The sequence below is a fragment of the Aotus nancymaae genome, unplaced genomic scaffold (assembly GCF_030222135.1).
Source record: "Aotus nancymaae isolate 86718 unplaced genomic scaffold, 86718_ANA_hifiasm-v0.15.2.pri h1tg000067l, whole genome shotgun sequence".
NCBI lineage: Eukaryota > Metazoa > Chordata > Mammalia > Primates > Aotidae > Aotus > Aotus nancymaae.
This window is the reverse complement of record NW_026988482.1, coordinates 23,349,952-23,368,970: the sequence shown is the minus strand read 5'-3', so window position 1 is coordinate 23,368,970 and position 19,019 is coordinate 23,349,952. Positions and strand designations below refer to the sequence as shown.

The window sequence follows — 19,019 nt, the reverse complement described above, 5'->3', positions numbered from 1 at the left end:
AGCCTGGGAGGGATGTCGGCTTCCTTCCCTTCCAGCCCCCTCCCCCTCCTCCTCCCCCCCCTCCTCCCCCTCCTCCTCCCCCTCCTCCTCCCCCCTCCTCCCCCCTCCTATCCCTCCTCCTCCCCCCCTCTCCTTCCTCCTCCCCCTCCCCCTCCCCCTCCCCCCTCCTATCCCTCCTCCTCCCCCCCTCTCCTTCCTCCTCCCCCTCCCCTTCCTCCTCCCCCTCCTTCTCCTCTGCCCTCCGCCCCCTCCCGGGCGGGGGTTCCGGGAACCGGCCGGGCCGGGGCGGGGCGAGGGAGAGGAGCGGCTGCGCGGGTCGCTGAGGCTGTGGCTGCACAGCGCCCGGCGCTCGCGTCCGTCTGTCCGTCCGCCCTGCCATGGCCACGCCGGCCCCAGCACCGCGAATCCTGCTGCTGTTGCTGCTGCTGCTACCGCCGCCTCCGGGTGGTGAGCCTGGGGGTGGGGGCGGCCCGTTCTGCCCTGGGACCCGGCAGACACTTCCCCGCGCTGCCGGTCCAACCAGCCGGGCAGCACCAGCCCTGCCGTGCCCCCCACCGACCCCTAATTGCCCCGAGGCCGTCAGCGAACATCCTCCTTGCCTGAACAACCCTGCCCGACCCCAGGCAGCTGCCACCCTTGTCTGTCCTGGAACGGTGGGGAGGAGTCTGCCCTCCCGCCCCTGTCCCTGGGGATGGGGTCCCCAGAGGCTGCGGTAGGATTCCCCCGGCCTGGCTTTTGTCTGGCCGGCGGCTGCAGGGCGGCCTGGCCCCTCCATCAGAGGCCTTTCCTCTTTGCCTCTGTTTCACGTCTGGGAGCCCCTACCGCTGCCTCCGTGGGCCCTTGTGTTCCCGGAGAGCCCGGTGCTGAGGTTGGCCTCTGGGGTGGAGACACCACTGTGTGTGTTGGTTGCAGATCGGTGATTCACAGACTCTGGAAGGCTGGCTGGGGGCCCTTTAGGGGTAGGAATTGGAACAACCCCCTTCCCACCCTTTGGAGTGGGTGGCTTCCTGGAGGGGAAGGCTCTGTTTCCTGAGTGCTGGGATGAATCCAGAGGACCTGGGCTAGAGAACCGAGAAAGGGGAGACCTGTGCCCAGAACCTGCCCACTCCTGGAGTGAGCCTGTAGGAGGGTCACTGATTCAGTGAGGTCTGAGGGTCAGAGAGCATTTGTGCCATGAACTCAGCCTAAACAGCCTTAACGGTGTGTCTTCAGCCCTAGCTCAGTGGCTCAGGCTGGGCTGTGAAGACCCTGCTGCACGTGGGTTCACCTGAGCCACGCCGATGCTACCAGCTTTCAGGTGGGCAGCTGGCCAAGCTGTGCTCATCAGCGGTTCAGTCCTCTCCTCCATGGCTTTGCCCAGAGCAGGATTCTGCCTGGAGCTGCCAAGAAGTGCAGTTCACCTCCACTTCCCACTAAAGTTTCCTCTTCCTAAGGATGTCACTCGGTGTGTATGTCTCTGGGCTTCACTCCACTGACAGCCTCAGGGTGCGTGGTGCCCTGATCAGGCCTGGGCACCGGATGCTGCACACGGCCAGCCTGCCCTGGCTGGGTCTCCAGAAGCCGCGTGCTATGCCAGACTGTTTCCAGGCGGATGTAGTTATGCCTCAGCGCTATCATCAGACCTGTGCCCTGCCTACTGCGGGCTTGCGGGCCTCGCTGGACTAGATATCTCTTTGGAGTCTTCCCTGAAAAATCCCATACTGTTCCTTCCTGCTAGTGGGCACTAGGTCTCTGCTAATGTAGCCTAAGTATACATGGGAACATTTGACTGTAGCATCTTCCTGGAGGTTTGTAAACCTTGTCATCCAAAACCCCGGGTTGTATTCCACATTTGTTGTCAGCCAGGTCCCCTCAGCACGACCTCATACATTGAGACTTGTAAGGATGTCATTGGATCCCAACTCTGTGCTGAGAGCCCTGTGATGGCTCCAAAGCTCCAGATGGTGCCACTGCCCAGGAGCCCTGTTGCTTAGGCTGGTCTCAAAACTCCTGGAAGGCACAAACATTTCCTGGACACCTGCTGTAGGCCCAGCGCGGGGCTAAGTGCTTTATGAACACTTGTATGACGGTTGTGACAATTTCTGATCAGGAGCTAGCCTGTTATGGTCGTGGGGTGGTCTGTGAGAGCCAGGCCTCTGCAGTTGTGGTGCCCAGCAGCGGCTAAGGGTGCTATGGCTGAGTGATGAGGAGAAGGAATGAGGATTAAGAACCACAGTCTGGTTGGGTGTAGTGGCTCATGCCCGTAATCCCAGCACGTTGGGAGGCCGAGGCAGGTGGATCACCTGAGGTCAGGAGTTCGAGACCAGTCTGGTCAAAATGGCAAAACCCCATCTCTACTAAAAATATAAAAATTAGCTGGGCATGGTGGCAGACACTTGTAATCTCAGCTACTCGGGAGGCTGAGGCAGGATCACTTGAACTCAGGAGATACAGATTGCAGTGAGCTGAGATCGCCCCACTGCACTCTAGCCTGGGCAGTAGAGCAAAACTCAGTCTCAAAAAAAAAAAAAAAAAAAAGGCTAGTTGCAGTGGCTCACACCTGTAATCCCAGCACTTTGGGAGGCTGAGGTGGGTGGATCACCTGAGGTCAGGAGTTTGAGACCAGCCTGACCAACATGGCGAAACCTCATCTCTACTAAAAAATGCAAAAAATTAGCTGGGTGTCCAGGAGAGCGTCCTGTAATCCCAGCTACTCAGGAAGCTGATGCAGGAGAATCTGTTGAATCCAGGAGGCAGAGGTTGCAGTGAGCCAAGATCATGCCACTGTAAACCAGCCTGGGCAACAGAGTAAGACCCGTCTAAAAAAAGGAAAAAAAAAGGCCGGGCGCGGTGGCTCAAGCCTGTAATCCCAGCACTTTGGGAGGCCAAGGCGGGTGGATCACGAGGTCAAGAGATCGAGACCATCCTGGTCAACATGGTGAAACCCCGTCTCTACTAATACAAAAAATTAGCTGGGCATGGTGGCACGTGCCTGTAGTCCCAGCTACTCAGGAGGCTGAGGCAGGAGAATTGCCTGAACCCAGGAGGCGGAGGTTGCGGTGAGCCGAGATCGCGCCATTGCACTCCAGCCTGGGTAACAGGATCCAATGACATCCTTACCCCGAGCAAAACTCCATCTCAAAAAAAAAGAAAAAGAAATGGACAGTTCAATGTCCAGCCCCTGCAGGTATTCAGCTGTGTGACTTCTCACCTGGGCAGTTTCTGGAGGAGGCAGCCTGGAATAGGGCCTTGAAGGATGAGTAGAGTTGAAAGGCAGGGGATGAATCCTGGCTGGGTGTGATGGTTCACGCCTATAATCCCAGCACTTTGGGAGGCCGAGGCAGGTGGATCATGAGGTCAGACGTTCAAGACCAGCCTGGCCAAGATGGTGAAGCCCCGTCTCTACTAAAACTACAAAAATTAGCCAGGCATGGTGGTGGGCATTGTAATCTCAGCTACTTGGAGGCTGAGGCAGGAGAATCGCTTGAACCCGGGTGGCAGAGGTTGCAATGAGCTGAAATCCTGTCACTGCACTCCAGCTTGGGTGACAGAGTGAGACTGTCTCAAAAAAAAAAAAAAGGCTGGGCGCAGTGGCTCACGCCTGTAATCCCAGCACTTTGGGAGGCCGAGGCGGGTGGATCACGAGGTCAAGAGATCGAGACCATCCTGGTCAACATGGTGAAACCCCGTCTCTACTAAAAATACAAAAAATTAGCTGGGTATGGTGGCGCGTGCCTGTAATCCCAGCTACTCAGGAGGCTGAGGCAGGAGAATTGCCTGAACCCAGGAGGCAGAGGTTGCGGTGAGCCGAGATCGCACCATTGCACTCCAGCCTGGGTAACAAGAGCGAAACTCCGTCTCAAAAAAAAAAAAAAAAAAAATTAAAAAAAAAAAAAAGGCAGGAGATGGGAAACAGGCAAGAATGTAAGCGGAGTGTGGACAGGTTGGAGAGCTGGAGTGATCTTCAGGGCCCTTTACAGTCTAGATCCTGCTTGCAAACTCAGGCCTTTATCCAGAAGCAGTGAGAATTAGGGAGGTCTGAGAGCAGCGTGTGGCCCCATCAGACTCACACTGAGAAAGTTCACCCTCCTATAGGAGGCTGGTACACTGGCGAGGGAGAGAGGGAGCCCAGTTAGGGCATCTCTAACTGTGTGGCCCATGGGAGAGGGTAGGGCTGACGAGGAGCAGCGGCCAGGGTCGGAAGGTGGCCTGTGGCTAGGGTAGCTCAGGGACGGCACAGCATGCGAGTGTGTGGTCTGGTGGCTGTGCCGGTGAGGGGCTGTGTGGGCTGGGGCCTGGCCCTGTGGGCACAGGTGAACAGGTGTGTTTCTCCTCTCCAGCGCATGGTGAGGTGTGTACAGCTTCCCGTGGACTCAGTCTCTTCCCCGAGTCCTGTCCAGATTTCTGCTGTGGTACCTGTTACGACCGATACTGCTGCTCTGACGTGCTGAAGAAATTTGTGTGGACCGAGGAAAGGTGTGCTGTGCCTGAGGCCAGGTGGGTGCCCCGGTGGGTCGCAGGGTGGGTGGCTGGAGCCTGTGCCCCGCAGGAGAGTATGTGGAATGGAAACGGCTCTGCCCCTGTGGCCTCCCAGTCCACTCCAGGCGGTGGCCAGAGCATTGGACCAGAGGGTTTAGGGAGCCCCTGTTCTGGGCTGCTCAGCTAGTCTGCTGTTCCTCTCCCCGCTACCCTGAGGACTCTGGCTCGCTGAGCCTTGGTCCAAGCAGGTTTCTTAGGGATCCTTGGCCTCAGCTGGTCCTGTGGCTCACCCGTGGGTGTGTACATGTGTCAAGATGTCCTCAGGGTGGGTACCTACAACCTCCACCTTCTGGGTTCAAGTGATTCTGCCTCAGCCTTCCAAGTAGCTGTGATTACAGGCACCCACCACCACATCCAGCTGATTTTTTGTATTTGTAGTAGAGATGGGGTTTCACTATGTTGGCCAGGCTGGTCTCAAACTCCTGACATAGTGATCCACCTGCCTCGGCCTCCCAAAGTGCTGGGACTACAGGCATGAGCCACCACGCCCGGCCACATATTTATTTTTGTGAGACGGAGTCTCACCGTGTTGCCCAGGCTGGTGTCAGACTCCTGGGCTTGAGCTGTCCTCCTCCCTTAGCCTCCTTAGTAGCTGGGACTATAGGTGTGCACCACCCGTGCCTGGCCTATGTATTTAATGAGATGGCTTATGACCATCTCATTCCCTTCCCGCCCCACAGGCAACCAGTCTGCTATGTGTAAGGAGCAACCTTTTCATCATTTGTGTTCTTGCAAAGTCAGTGTAGTGTAAGACCTATCCACGTTGCTGTGGCACATCTGGCCCTTGCCCACCACTGCTGTGTCCCTCTGGAGGGTGTGAGTCCACAGTGGCTGCTGTGATAGATCACTTCAGTGGGCCTCCTGGTATACCTCCTTTTATGGAGCTGTGTAAGAATTTTCTTGGAAACACATCTGGTCGTGGAGTTGCCGTGTCACGGAGAGGCACGCAGCCACTAAGGACTTCCAGGTGCTCTTGGCAGAGGAGCACAGCTGCACACCTGCCAGTCATGCCTGAGGTTCCTGACAGGTCATCTTCTACCCTTTCACTTCACCTTTTGGCATTTTTATATTTTACAAATGTCTTTCTCAAAAAACCTGTTGTGGTATTTGTTTTTTAAAAGCAGGATCATTTATTCTACTTATTTATTTTGAGACCCGGGTTGGAGTGCAGTGGCTCGATCTCGGCTCACTGCAATCTCCGCCTCCTGGGTTCAAGCGATTTCCCTGCCTCAGCCTCCCGAGTAGTCAGGAACACAGGTGCACACCACCACGCCTGGCCCTATTCCATTTCAATTTAATGTAAGGGCCAGGTGGGTGCCATGGCTCATGCCTGTAATTCCACCTCTTTGGGAAGCTGAAGTAGGAGGATCACTTGAACCCAGCAGGTTGAGGCTGCAGTGAGCCGTGATTGTTGCCACTGTATTCCAGCCTGGGCAACAGAGCAAGACCTCATCTCAAAAATAAATAAATTAATTAATGTAATGTAGTTTTTGATATTCTGGGGTTATATTTGCATCTTTTGTGCTGTCTCTCCCACACTTTCCTTTTTTAATTTCCTGTATTGTTTTGGTTTTACTCCATATTTTTCTTCGACTATTACTTCTTGTTTTCTATTCTGTTTTTTATTTTAAATTTTTTATTTTGTCTTATTTTGTTTTTTATGTTTTTTTTTTTTTTTTTTCTTTTTGAGACGGAGTTTTGCTCTTGTTACCCAGGCTGGAGTGCAATGGCACGATCTCGGCTCACTGCAACCTCCACCTCCTGGGTTCAGGCAATTCTCCTGCCTCAGCCTCCTGAGTAGCTGGGATTACAGGCACGGCCACCATGCCCAGCTAATTTTTTGTATTTTTAGTAGAGACGGGGTTTCACCATGTTGACCAGGATGGTCTCGATCTCTTGACCTCGTGATCCACCCGCCTCGGCCTCCCAAAGTGCTGGGATTACAGGCTTGAGCCACTGCGCCCGGCCTGTTATTTATGTTTTTGAGATGGAGTCTCGCTCTGTCTCAGAGGCTGGAGTGCAGTGGCGTAATTTCAGCTCACTACAACCTCTGCCTCCCAGGTTCAAGTGATTGTCCTATCTCAGCCTCCTGAGTAGCTGGGATTATAGGCACGTGCCACCATGCCCAGCTAATTTTTTTGTTTTTAGTAAGAGATGGAATTTCACCATGTTGGCAAGGATGATCTCAATCTCCTGACCTTGTGATCTGCCCACCTCAGCCTCCCAAAGTGCTGGGATTACAGGCGTGAGCCACCGCACCCAGCCTATTTCTATTTTTTCTGGAGTCTCCCTCTGTCTCCCAGGCTGGAGTGCAGTGGCGTGATCTCAGCTCACTGCAACCTCCACCTCTGAGGTTCAAGCAATTCTCCTGCTTCAGCTTCCTGTAGCTGGAACTACAGGCACACGCCACCATGCCCGACTAATTTTTTGTATTTTATTAGAGACTGGGTTTCACTATGTTGCCCAGGCTGGTCTCGAACTACTGAGCTCAGGCAATTCACCTGTCTTGGCTTCCCAAAGTGCTAGAATTACAGGCGTGAGCCACTATGCTTAGCTGAGATGATTGCATGATTTTAAAATTTTTATTCTGTTAATGTGTAAATTGCATTACTCTGCAAAACAGTATTTTATGTGATTATAGAGCTTAGGTTGATGGTTATTTTTTCTTAGCATATAGAAACTTCCATTCTACTGTCTCTCAGTTTCCATGATTTCTGTTGAGACATCAGCTCAACAGCTAGTGTCCCTCATTGAAAAGAAATCTCTCTTTTTTTTTTTGAGACAGAGTCTTACTCTGTTGCCAGCCTGGAGGGCAGTGGTGCAGTCACTGCTCACTGCAGCCTCGAGCTCCTGGGCTGAAGCATATCTTCCTACCTCAGCCTTCCAAGAAGTTGGGATTACAGGTGCCTGCCACCATGCCTGGCTAATTTTTGTTTATTTTTTTGTAGAGATAGGGGTCTCCTTATGTTGCTCAGGCTGGTCGTGAACTCCTGGGCTCAAGTGATCCTCCTACCTCAGTCTCCCAAAGTGCTGAGATTACAGGTGCACCTGGTTGAAATCTCTTTTTTTTTTTTAATTTTTTTTACATGTCAGATGGGTAATGTGCTGAGTCGTAACAAGGTTCAAGGTGGTGCATCTCACATAAGCTTGTGAACGCCCAATCATCATGCTCACGAACTCAAAAGGATCTCTCTCTCTTATTTAACCCTCTGATTGCTTTTTTTTTTTTTTTTTAGACGAAGTCTTGCACTGTTGCCTGGGCTGGAGTGTAGTGGCGCGATCTCGGCTCACTGCAACTTCTGCCTCCTGGGTTCAGGTAATTCTCCTGCCTTAGCCTCTCAGGTAGCTGGAATTACAGGCACGTGTCACCACGCCCAGCTAATTTTTTTTTTTTTTTTTGAAACGGAGTTTCGCTCTTGTTACCCAGGCTGGAGTTCAATGGCGCGATCTCGGCTCACCGCAACCTCCGTCTCCTAGGTTCAGGCAATTCTCCTGCCTCAGCCTCCTGAGTAGCTGGGCTTACAGGCATGCGCCACCATGCCCAGCTAATTTTTTGTATTTTTAGTAGAGACGGGGTTTCACCATGTTGACCAGGATGGTCTCGATCTCTTGACCTCGTGATCCACCCGCCTCCAAAGTGCTTGGATTACAGGCGTGAGCCACCATGCCTGGCCTAATTTTTTGTATTTTTAGTAGAGATGGGGTTTCACTACATTGGTCAGACTGATCTCAAACTCCTGACCTTGTGATCCGCCTGCCTCGGCCTCCCAAAGTGCTGGGATTACAGGCATGGGCCACCTCGCCCAGCCTGATTGCTTTTTTTTTTCTTTTTTTTTCTCTTTCTTTCCCACAGCGTGCTTCTTTATGCTTTTTAAGATTGTTTTTTTTTTTTGGCCTAGCACGGTAGCTCATGCCCATAGTTCCAGCACTTTGAGAGGCCGAGGCGGGCAGATCACATGAGGTCAGGAGTTTGAGACCAGCCTGACCAACATGGTGAAACCCCGTCTCTACTAAATACAAAAAATTAGCTGGGTATGGTGGTGCATGCCTGTAATTCCAGCTGCTTGGGAGGCTGAGGCAGGAGAAGCACTTGAGCCCGGGAGGCGGAGGTTGTGGTTAGCCGAAATTGCACCATTGCACTCCAGCCTGGACAACAAGAGCAAAACTTCGTCACAAAAAAAAAAAAAAAAAAAAAAAGATTTTTTTTTCTTGTCTTTGGTGTTACTCAGTTCACTGCTCTATGTAGGTATTTTTTTTTTTTTTTATGCTGCTAAGGATTTGTTAAATTTCTTACACCTTGGGCCGGGCGCGGTGGCTCACGCCTGTAATCCCAGCACTTTGGGAGGCCGAGGCGGGTGGATCACGAGGTCAAGAGATCGAGACCATCCTGGTCAACATGGTGAAACCCTGTCTCTACTGAAAATACAAAAATTAGCTGGGCATGGTGGTGCATACCTGTAGTCCCAGCTACTCAGGAGGCTAAGGCAGGAGAATTGCCTGAACCCAGGAGGCGGAGGTTGCGGTGAGCCGATATCACGCCATTGCACTCCAGCCTGGGTAACAAGAGCAAAACTCCGTCTCAAAAAAAGAAAAAAAAAAAAAGTTTCTTACACCTTTTTGGGGGGAGCCTTTTTTTTTCCTTTTTGTGGAGAATGGGGTCTCGCTATATTGCCCAGGCAGGTCTCAAACTCCTGGGCTCAAGCTATCCTCCCACCTCTGCCTCCCTAAGAGCTGGGATTACAGGCGTCGATCCATTGCTCTGGCCAGGATTTAAGTTTCTTGAATTTGTGGTTTTGTGTCTCATCAGTTTAGGAAAATTCTCTGCCATTAATTTTTTCTTTTCTTTTTTGAGTCTAAATTTAGCTCTGCCCAGGCTGGAATGCAGTGACACAATCATGGCTCAAACAAACCTCCTGCCTCAGCATGCCAGGTGGCTAGGTCTACAGGTGTGTGCCACCATGTCCTATTATTTTTTATGTGTTATTTTTGGTACAGATGGGGTCTTGCTATGTTGCCCAGGCTGGTCTTGAACTCCTGGCCTCAAGTGAACCTCCAGCCTTGGCCTCCCACAGTGCTAGAATTACATCTGGTATTCCTTTTTTTTCCTTGAGACAGAGTCTCATTCTGTCACCCAGGCTAGAGTGTAGTGGCGTGATCTTGGCTCACTGCAACCTCTGCCTCCTGGGTTTAAGCTATTCTGAGTAGCTGGGATTACAGGCATGTGTCACTGTGCCCGCCTAATTTTTTTTTTTCCTAAGATGGGGTCTCACTCTGTCGCCCAGGCTGGAGTGCAGTGGCATGATTTTGGCTCACTGTAACCTCTGCCTCCCGGGCTCAAGTGATTCTCCTGCCTCAGCCTCCCGAGTAGCTCGGATTACAGGTGCATGCCACCACGGCTAGCTAATTTTTGTATTTTTAGTAGAGATGAGGTTTGACCATGTTGGCAAGGCTGGTCTCAAACTCCTGACCTCATGATCCACCTGCCTCCGCCTCCCAAAGTGCTGGGATTACAAGTGTGAGCCACTGTGCCCAGCTAATTTTTCTATTTTTAGTAGAGACAAGGTTTCACCTTGTTGGCCAGGTTGGTCTCAAACTCCTGACCCCAAGTGATCCATCTGCCTCCACCTCCCAAAGTGCTGAGATTTCAGGCATGAGCCACTGTACCTGGCTGCTAATCTGCTGTTAAACCCATCCACTGAGGTTGTTTTATATGCCGTTAATTGTGAAATATAATTCACAGAAAAGTACACAAAATAAACACACAATTCAGTGATTTATCAAGAAGCAACTGCTCACGACAAGCAGTTGCTTCTTGATAAATCACTGAATTGTACTGTAGACACACGCCACCACTCACAACTATATGCATTTATTTTAAGTATGTTCCTAGTAAAAGATGTAAAAATCAAGTTTTGTTTTTTAATATAGATATCCAGTTGACCAAACACTATTTATTGAGAAATCCTTTTTTTCTATCACTTCAAAGTTTCAATTTTGTTATAGATTGAGTGTTCACATGAGCATGGATATGTCTGTAGGCGCCATTCTGTTGCATTGGTCTGTTTTTCTATCTGTGAGCTAACAGCAGCCTCCTAATTACTGTAGCTTTATAATAAAGCTTGATATTCTTCAATATTGTCTTGGCTATTTTTGTCTCTGGTATTTCCATATAAATTTTAGAATCAGCTTGTCAATAAAACTAACTTGGACTGCACTGAGTCTATAGAACATTTCTGTGGAATTGACATTTTACTATATTGAGTTTTCCAATCCATTAACATGGTGTATCTGCTCATGTATTTAGTTTTCTTTCCTTCTCTCTCAATTTTGTATTATATATATGTTTCTATTCAAAGTCTTGTATATCTTTCATTTTTTCCTTTGTATATTTTTATGGTATTATAAATAGTATAGTTTAAAATTTTTATTTTCTAATTGTTTATTGATACATAAATGTGGAAAAACTGGCTGGGTGCGGTGGCTCACACCTGTAATCCCAATGCTTTGTGAGGCTGAGGCAGGCAGATCGCTTGAGGTCAGGAGTTCGAGACCAGGCTGGCCAACACAGTGAAACCCCGTCTCTACTAAAAAATACAAAAATTAGCCAGGCATGGTGGTGTGTGCCTGTAGTCTCAGCCACTTGGGAGGCTGAGGCACCAGAATGGCTTGAACCTGGGAGGTGGAGGTTGCAGTGAGTTGAGATTGCACCACTGCACTCCAGCCTGGGCAGCAGAGAGAGACTCCATCTCAAAAAAAAAAAAAAAAAAAAAAAGAAAAACAAACTCAGAGCACTTTTTAAATTCTCTCACACTACAACAATCAACACAAAATTTCTGTGACCAAATGTGTGGGACTTTCTCCCCATACACTGACCAAGCAATTTTTTTTTTTTGAGCCACTGCACTCCAGCCTGGGCAACAGAGTGAGACTCTCTTTCACTTAAAAAAAATGTGTTGTAAAAGGAACGTATTTCTTCTGGGTACGTATCTAGGAGTGGAGTTCTAAGTTATTGTGTGCATGTGTTCGGTTTAGGCAGATAACCTTCCAAACAGCTTTCCAACATGGTATAAATGTGCCATTTATACTCCCTCCAGCCATATATGAGGGTTCTAGTTTGCTCTACATCCTCTTCAAAACTTGGTATTGTAAATCTTTTTTAAAATATTAAGATACAGGCTGGGTGCAGTGGCTCACACCTGTAATCCCAGCACTTTGGGATGCTGAGGCGGGAGGATCACTTGAGCCCAGGAGTTGGAGTCTGGCCTGGGCAACATAGTAAGACCCAGTCTCTAAAAAGGGGGGAAAAAAGAGAGAGATAATTACGTACAGTAGAACGCACAGATCTTCCATGTTTCAGTTCAATGAGTTGTTTTTTTTTTTTTCTTGAGACAGAGTCTCGCTCTTTCACCAGGCGCCAGTCTGGAGTGCAGTGGCGAGATCTTGGCTCACTGCAACTTCTGCCTCCCGGCTTCAAGCAATTCCCTGCCTCAGCCTCCCGAGTAGCTGAGACTACAGGCGCGTGCCCCAGGCCCAGCTAATTTTTGTATTTTAGTAGAGACAGGGTTTCACTATGTTGGCCAGGCTGGTTTCAATCTCTTGACATCGTGATCTGCCCGCCTTGGCCTCCCAAAGTGCTGGGATTACAGGCGTGAGCCACCGTACCCGGCCTCAGTTCGATGAGTTTTAACCTATGTATACATTTCATGTATACAACATGCTAGTCCAGATATAAATCATTGTCATTATGGAAGAAAGTATGAATGTTCCCCCAAAAATTAGAAGTAGAGCTACCATGTGCATATGATCCAGCCATCCTAGCACTGGGTACATATTCAAAGGATAAAAGGATATAGAATCCATACCTCAAAGAGATACCTGCTCTCCGTTGTGCATTGCAGCATTATTCATAATAGCCAAAGTATGTAATCAACCTACCTGTCCATCAATGGATGGATAGAGAAAATGTATATGTACACAATGAAATACTATTCAGCCTTAAAAGAAGGAAATCCCATCATTTATCATGACATGGACATACCTAGAGGACATTATGTTAAGTGAAATAAGGCGCAAAAAGACAAATAAAGCACCATCTCACTTATATTCGGAGTGTCAAAGTCAAAGTCATAGAAACAGAGAATAAAATAGTGGTTACCAGAGACTAGGAGGTGGGAGGATTAGGGAGATGTTGGTCAAAGGACACAAAATTTCAGTTAGGAATAAGTTCAGGAGATCTATCGTACATCATAATGGTGACTATAGTTTATAATAATATGTTGTATACTTGAAAATTGCTAAGGAAGTAGATTTTTTTTTTTTATTTAAAAAGACGGGGTTTCATCATGTTGGTCAGGCTGGTCTTGAACTCCCGACCTCAGGTGATCCGCCTGCCTTGGCCTCCAAAGTGCTTGGATTACAGGCGTGAGCCACCATGCCCAGCCAGGAAGTAGATTTTGAGTGTTCTCACAAAAAAAGATAAGTATGTGAAGTAATACATATGCTAATTACCTCAATTTAGCCATTCAATATATACATATTTAAAACATTATTTTTGTACACCATAAATATATATAATTTTTGTCAGTTAAAATAGAAATCGGCTGAGTGCCATGGCTCACCCCTGTAATCCCAGCACTTTGGGAGGCTGAGATGGGTGGATCACCTGAGGTCGGGAGTTTGAGACCAGCCTGGCCAACAGTGAAATACTGTCTCTACTAAAATATACAAAAATTAGCCAGGCACAGTGGCACATGCCTGTAGTCCCAGCTACTTGGGAGGCTGAGACAGGGAGAATCGCTTGAACCTGGGAAGCAGAGGTTTCAGTGAGCTGAGATCATGCCACTGCACTCCAGCCTGGGCGACAGAGTGAGACTCCGTCTCAAAAACAAAAAACGAAGCAATAGATCAGAGCCATTTCCGTTTCCAAGGAATTTTTTGGTTTCTTTTGAGACAGAGTCTCACTCTGTCGCCTAGGCTGGAGTGCAGTAGCGCGATCTCGGCTCACTGCAACTTCTGCCTCTTTGTGTTCAAACGATTCTCCTGCTTCAGCCTCCTGCGTAGCTAGGATTACAGGCGTGTGCCACCAAGTCCAGCTAATTTTTGTGTTTTTAGTAGAGGCAGGATTTCACCATGTTGATTAGGCTAGTCTCTTAACTCTTGACCTCATAATCCACCCACCTCAGCCTCCCAAAGTGCTGGGATTACAGGTGTGAGCCACCGTGCCTGGCCAATTTTTTTGTATTTTTAGTAGAGACGGCATTGGCCAGGATGGTCTCAAATCTCCTGTCCTCATGATCTGCCCGCCTTGGTCTCCCAAAGTTTTGGGATTAGAGGTGTGAGCCATTGTGCCTGTTCTGTAATTTTTTTTTTTTTCCGAGACAGGTCTCACTCTGTCACCCAGGCTGGAGTGCAGTGGCACAGTCTCAGCTCACTGCAGCCTCCACTCCTGGGGTCAACCAACCCTCCAACCTTAGCCTCCCGAGCAGCTGGGGACTGCAGGCATGCACCACGGTGTTTGGCTAAATTTTGTTTATTTGTTGTAGAGAAGGGGTCTTACTACGTTGCTCAGGCTGGTCCTGACCTCCTGGGCTCAAGTGATCTGCCCATCTTGTCCTCCCAAACTGCTAGGATTACAGGCGTAAGCCACTGCACCCAGCCAAAAGTTTTAATTTTAGCAATTTTGGTGGTTGTGCTTTTTTTTTTTGAGACGGAATTTCAGTCTTGTTGCCCAGGCTGGAGTGCAATGGCGTGATCTCGGCTCACTGCAACCTCTGCCTCCCGGGTTCAAGCAGTTCTGCCTTAGCCTCCCAAGTAGCTGGGATTACAGGCATATGCCACCATGCCTGGCTACTTTTGTATTTTTAGTAGAGATACGGTTTCACCATGTTGGTCAGGCTGGTCTTGAACTCCTGAACTCAGGTGATCTGCCCGCCTTGGCCTCCCAAAGTGCTGGGATTACAGGCATGAACCACTGCACCTGGCCGATTTCAGTACATTTTATGGCCCAGCATATCCTTAGTGAAACTTGAGGAAAGTTTCATGTGTGTTTTAGTCCATTCAGACTGCTTTTAGGAAATACTATAGATTGTGTGGCTTAAACAATAAACATTTCTCTCGATCCTAGAGGCAGGAGGTTTAAGACCAGGGTGCTGGCATGATATTGGGAGTGCCCTCTTCCTGGTTATATCCTCACGTGGCCTTTCCCTGGTTGTGGAGGCTAAAGCAACTCCATCTTGGATGTTAATCTGCCCATGCTGACTTCTGATTAACCCCAGTTCTGAGAATGCCTCTAATGCTTTTCACATAATTGCCATAAATCCTGCCCTTAGACAAATTCCCCATGGTTTGTAAGCCCAGAATCTGGGGTTAAGAAGTCCCTATTAAATGTTTCTGAGAAACTGGATTTGTCAGCCTCTTTCTTTAGCTTTTCAGCTTCTTCGGCCTTTGGGCAAAGGTTTGTACAGACCTGCTCACCTCCCAGCATGGGTGCATGCATGCAGAGAGAGATGGAATTTCTCTTCCTCTTTTCATAAGGACGTTAATCCCATCCTGGCAGCTCCACCCTCGTGATCTCATCTAAACCTAATTACTTCTTTTTTTTTGAGATGGAATCTTGCTCTGCCTCAGGCTAGAGTGGAGTGACACGATCTCAGCAACCTTTGCCCCCCACCCCAGCAGTCTTACTTTGTTCCAGCATCAACTTTAACTCTAAAATGCAAAGTCTTATTCAAATATTATCTAGCCGGGTGCGGTGGCTCCCGCCTGTAATCCCAGCAGTGTGGGAGGCTGAGGCAGGCAGATCACCAGAGGTCAGGAGTTTGAGACCAGCCTGACCAATATGGTGAAACCCTGTCTTTAAAAAAAAAAAAAATGGCTGGGCGCGGTGGCTCACGCCTGTAATCCCAGCACTTTGGGAGGCCGAGGCAGGTGGATCACGAGGTCAAGAGATCGAGACCATCCTGGTCAACATGGTGAAACCCCGTCTCTACTAAAAATACAAAAAATTAGCTGGGCGTGGTGGCGCATGACTGTAATCCCAGCTACTCGGGAGGCTGAGGCAGGAGAATTGCCTGAACCCAGGAGGCGGAGGTTGCGGTGAGCCGAGATCGCGCCATTGCACTCCAGCCTGGGTAACAAGAGCGAAACTCCGTCTCAAAAAAAAAAACAACAACAACAACAACAACAAAGACACAAATATTATCTAAATCAGATATGAATGAGACCATAGGTACATTTCATCCTGAGGCAAAATTTATCTCCAGTTGTGAAACCTGTTAAACCAGATATGTGCTTCCAAAATGCAGTGGTGGGACGGGCAAAGGATAGCCATCCCTATTCCAAAAGGGAGAGAAATCAGTAGGAGTGTAGTCTGGGCAATATGGTGAGACCCTGTCTCTACTACAAAAAGTAGCCGGGCATGATGGTGCCTGTCTGTGGTCCCAGCTGTTGGGGAGGCTGAGGTGGGAATATTGCTTGAGCTCGCGGGGGCAGAGGTTTCGGTGAGCTGAGATCGTGCCTCTCCACTCCAGCCTGGGACAGAGCGAGACCCTGTCTCAAAAAAAAAAAGTAGGAAGTCATAGGTGCTGTCGACAAAAAGAGTCCAACTCTGTAAAATATTTGAAGAGATTTATTCTGAGCCAAATATGAGTGACCATGACCCGTGACACAGCCCTCAGGAGGTCCTGAGAACATGTGCCCAAGATGGTCGGGGCACAACTTGGTTTGTTTTTTGTTGAGACGGAGTCTTGAACTGTTGTCTGGGCTGGAGTGCAGCGGTCTCAGCTCACTGCAACCTCCACCTCCCAGGTTCAAGCAATTCTCCTGCCTCAATCTCCCCAGTAGCTGGGATTACAGGCACCTGCCACCACACTTGGCTAATTTGTTGTATTTTTATTTTTACTTTTTTTTTTTTAAAGATAGGGTTTCACCATGATGGCCAGGCTGGTCTTGAACTCCTGACCTCAGATGATCCACCCACCTCGGCCTCCCAAAGTGCTAGGATTACAGGCGTGAGCCACCGTGCCCGGCCATTTGTTGTATCTTTAATAGAGACGGGGTTTCACTATGTTGACCAGACTGGTCTTGAACTCCTGACTTGGTGATCCGCCTGCCTTGGCCTCACATTATACATTTTAGAGAGGCATGAGATATCTATCAAATACATTTTAGAAATGCATTGGTTTGGTCCAGAAAGGTGGGACAAATCACAGGGCCGGGTGGGGTGGGGTGGGGGAGCTTCCAGCCTATAGGTGAATTTAAACATTTTCTGGTTTGACAATTGGCTGAGTCTGTGTAAAGACAAAATTGATTGATAGAAAGGAAATGTTCAGATTAAGGTAAAGATTGCGGAGACCAAAGTCCTTTTGAAGTCTTCTAGTGGCTGCCCTTAGAGACAATAGATACAAATGTTTCCCTTTCAGATCTTAGTTAATCTCTTTAGGATTGGAAGGGTCTGGAAGAAAAAGATCTACCCTTCTTAATAGCAATTCTTTGCAGATGCACGTCTTCCCCCCCAGAGAACAGCTTTGCAGGGCCATTTCGAAATATGGCAAAGAAACATGTTTTGAGGTAAAATATTTTGATTTGCTTCCTCGTCTCATAATGTCATGCCAGAGTCAGGCTGGAAAGTATATCACGATATATAGGGTTAAATAAAACCCATTTGATGAGAATTTATGATTTGTAGGTCATGACTTCCCAGACCCCTTAGGAATTTGGGCAAGATGAAAAATCAGAGTTTAGCTCTCAGTGCCAAGCAATTCTAAATCCTAGCAAGACAAACTCCAGTAGACTTTAAGACTTGTGAATAATCCTCTTTGACTGGACACTGCCCTCTGGACCTACTGGGGTGGGGACTATACCCCCATGGCTCTGCTGGGTGGTGGTCCTGGCCTTCACAACTGAGGTGGCAGCAACCCTGTCCCCGGCCTGTGCACTCTGGGCCTCTGGTGGGAGTGGCAGCCCTGATGATTGAATTGTCTTTGGGGTCCTTTACTTGTCTTTAAGAGCATTGCACCTTGAAAATAGCTCTGCCAGTCATGATGGCTGATGCCTGTAATCCCAGTACTTTGAGAGACTGAGGTGGGAGGATTGCTTGAGCCCAGGAGTTCGAGACCAGCCTGGACAATGTAGTGAGACCTCATCTCTATAATTTTTTTTTTTTAAATTAGCTTGGGATGGTAGCATGCATTTGTAGCCCCAACTATTCAGGAGGCTGAATAGTTGGGAGGATTGCTTGAGCCTGGGAGATCAAGGCTGCAGTGAGCTGTGATCACACTACTGTACTCCAGCTTGGGTGGCAAAGTGAGATCATCTCAAAAAAAAAAAAAAAAAAAACCTCTATAGCTCTGGTAGGGGTGTCCAATCTTTTGGCTTCTCTGGGCCACTTTGGAAGAAGAAAATCGTCTTGGGCCACACATAAAATATACTAATGATAGCTGAAGAGCTTTAAAAAAAAAAAAAGGCGAGGTGTGGTGGCTCATGCCTGTAATCCCAGCACTTTGAGAGGCTGAGGTAGGTGGATCACGCGGTCAGGAGTTTGAGACCAGCCTGACCAACATGGTGAGACCCTGTCTGTACTAAAAATATAAAAATTAGCCAGGCATGGTGGCGAGTACCTATAATCCCAGCTACTTAGGAGGCTTAGGCAGTAGAATCATTTGAACCTGGGAGGCAGAGGTTGCAGTGAGCTGAGATCATGCCATTGCACTCCAGCCTGGGTGACAGAGTTAGACTCCGTTTTAGGGAAAAAAAAAAAAAAAAAAAAAAAAAAAGAATTGTATTGGACCACATGCAAAGCCATCCTGGGCTGAATGTGGGCTGCTGGCCACAGGTTGAACAAGCTTGCTCTATGGCCTGGTCCTGGAGGACCTTTAGAAGTCCGACAGCCCTCCTTCACTTCATGCCATCTCTGTCCCCTCTGGCAGCTGCTAGGGTGACTAATTCGGTCTATGGTTCATACCCATTCTCATCTCCTTACCTGATAGATTTTGGACTACACTCTGAGTGTTTACAGTATGAATAAGCTGAGAATTGTCCAAATCTTTAAATTCTGGTTCTTTTTTTGCTTAACAATTCATTTTTCTTTTTTCACATTTTACTATAAGCAGTCAAGAGGATCCAAGCTGCTCTTTCAACACTAAATATCCCATATACTTCCAGTTTTCTCTGAATTGCTCAATCTTTTGTTTAATCTCTTTCAGTTCTCTTTTCCTTTCACCTCGCTGTGTAATCTGTGGACAGTGTATGCGGGTTTTCCTTTCTTTTCTTCTGTTTTATTGCTCCCTCTGTGACTCTAGCCAAAGAACTCTAGCCTAATATCAGCGTCTGATAAATTCAGTATTTTAAGGCAAATTTTTCTCCTTAGCTTTACTGGTTTTCCTTCAAATGTATTAGGGTATAATTGTTTTTAATGCTTTAAAATTCTATTTTGTTTAACATCTAAAGAAATACCCCCTCATGGGTATTTCTTTTGTTTTGTTTTTTGAGACAGAGTCTCGCTC

At 48.3% G+C, this 19,019-nt stretch overlaps 1 protein-coding gene and 1 non-coding gene across 3 annotated transcripts in view; one reads left to right on the top strand and one right to left on the bottom strand.

The window, feature by feature from the left end:
• The first annotated feature begins 362 nt into the window (after positions 1 to 362).
• SHISA5 (shisa family member 5) overlaps positions 363 to 19,019 on the top strand; it is a 33,853-nt gene continuing 15,196 nt past the window's right edge. The window contains exons 1-2 of one of the 2 annotated variants that reach the window (XM_012467650.3): positions 363 to 447; positions 4,320 to 4,476. In XM_012467650.3, coding sequence (XP_012323073.1) covers positions 378 to 447; positions 4,320 to 4,476 — 227 coding nt within the window. In that variant the 5' untranslated portion in view covers positions 363 to 377. Of the gene's footprint in view, positions 448 to 673; positions 960 to 4,319; positions 4,477 to 19,019 lie in introns of those variants that run through there. The other variant, XM_012467649.3, reaches the window with a different exon arrangement.
• Positions 7,606 to 7,706, bottom strand: LOC135270864 (small nucleolar RNA U13). Its single transcript, XR_010339024.1, has one exon. It is a non-coding gene; the product is annotated as a small nucleolar RNA U13 (small nucleolar RNA).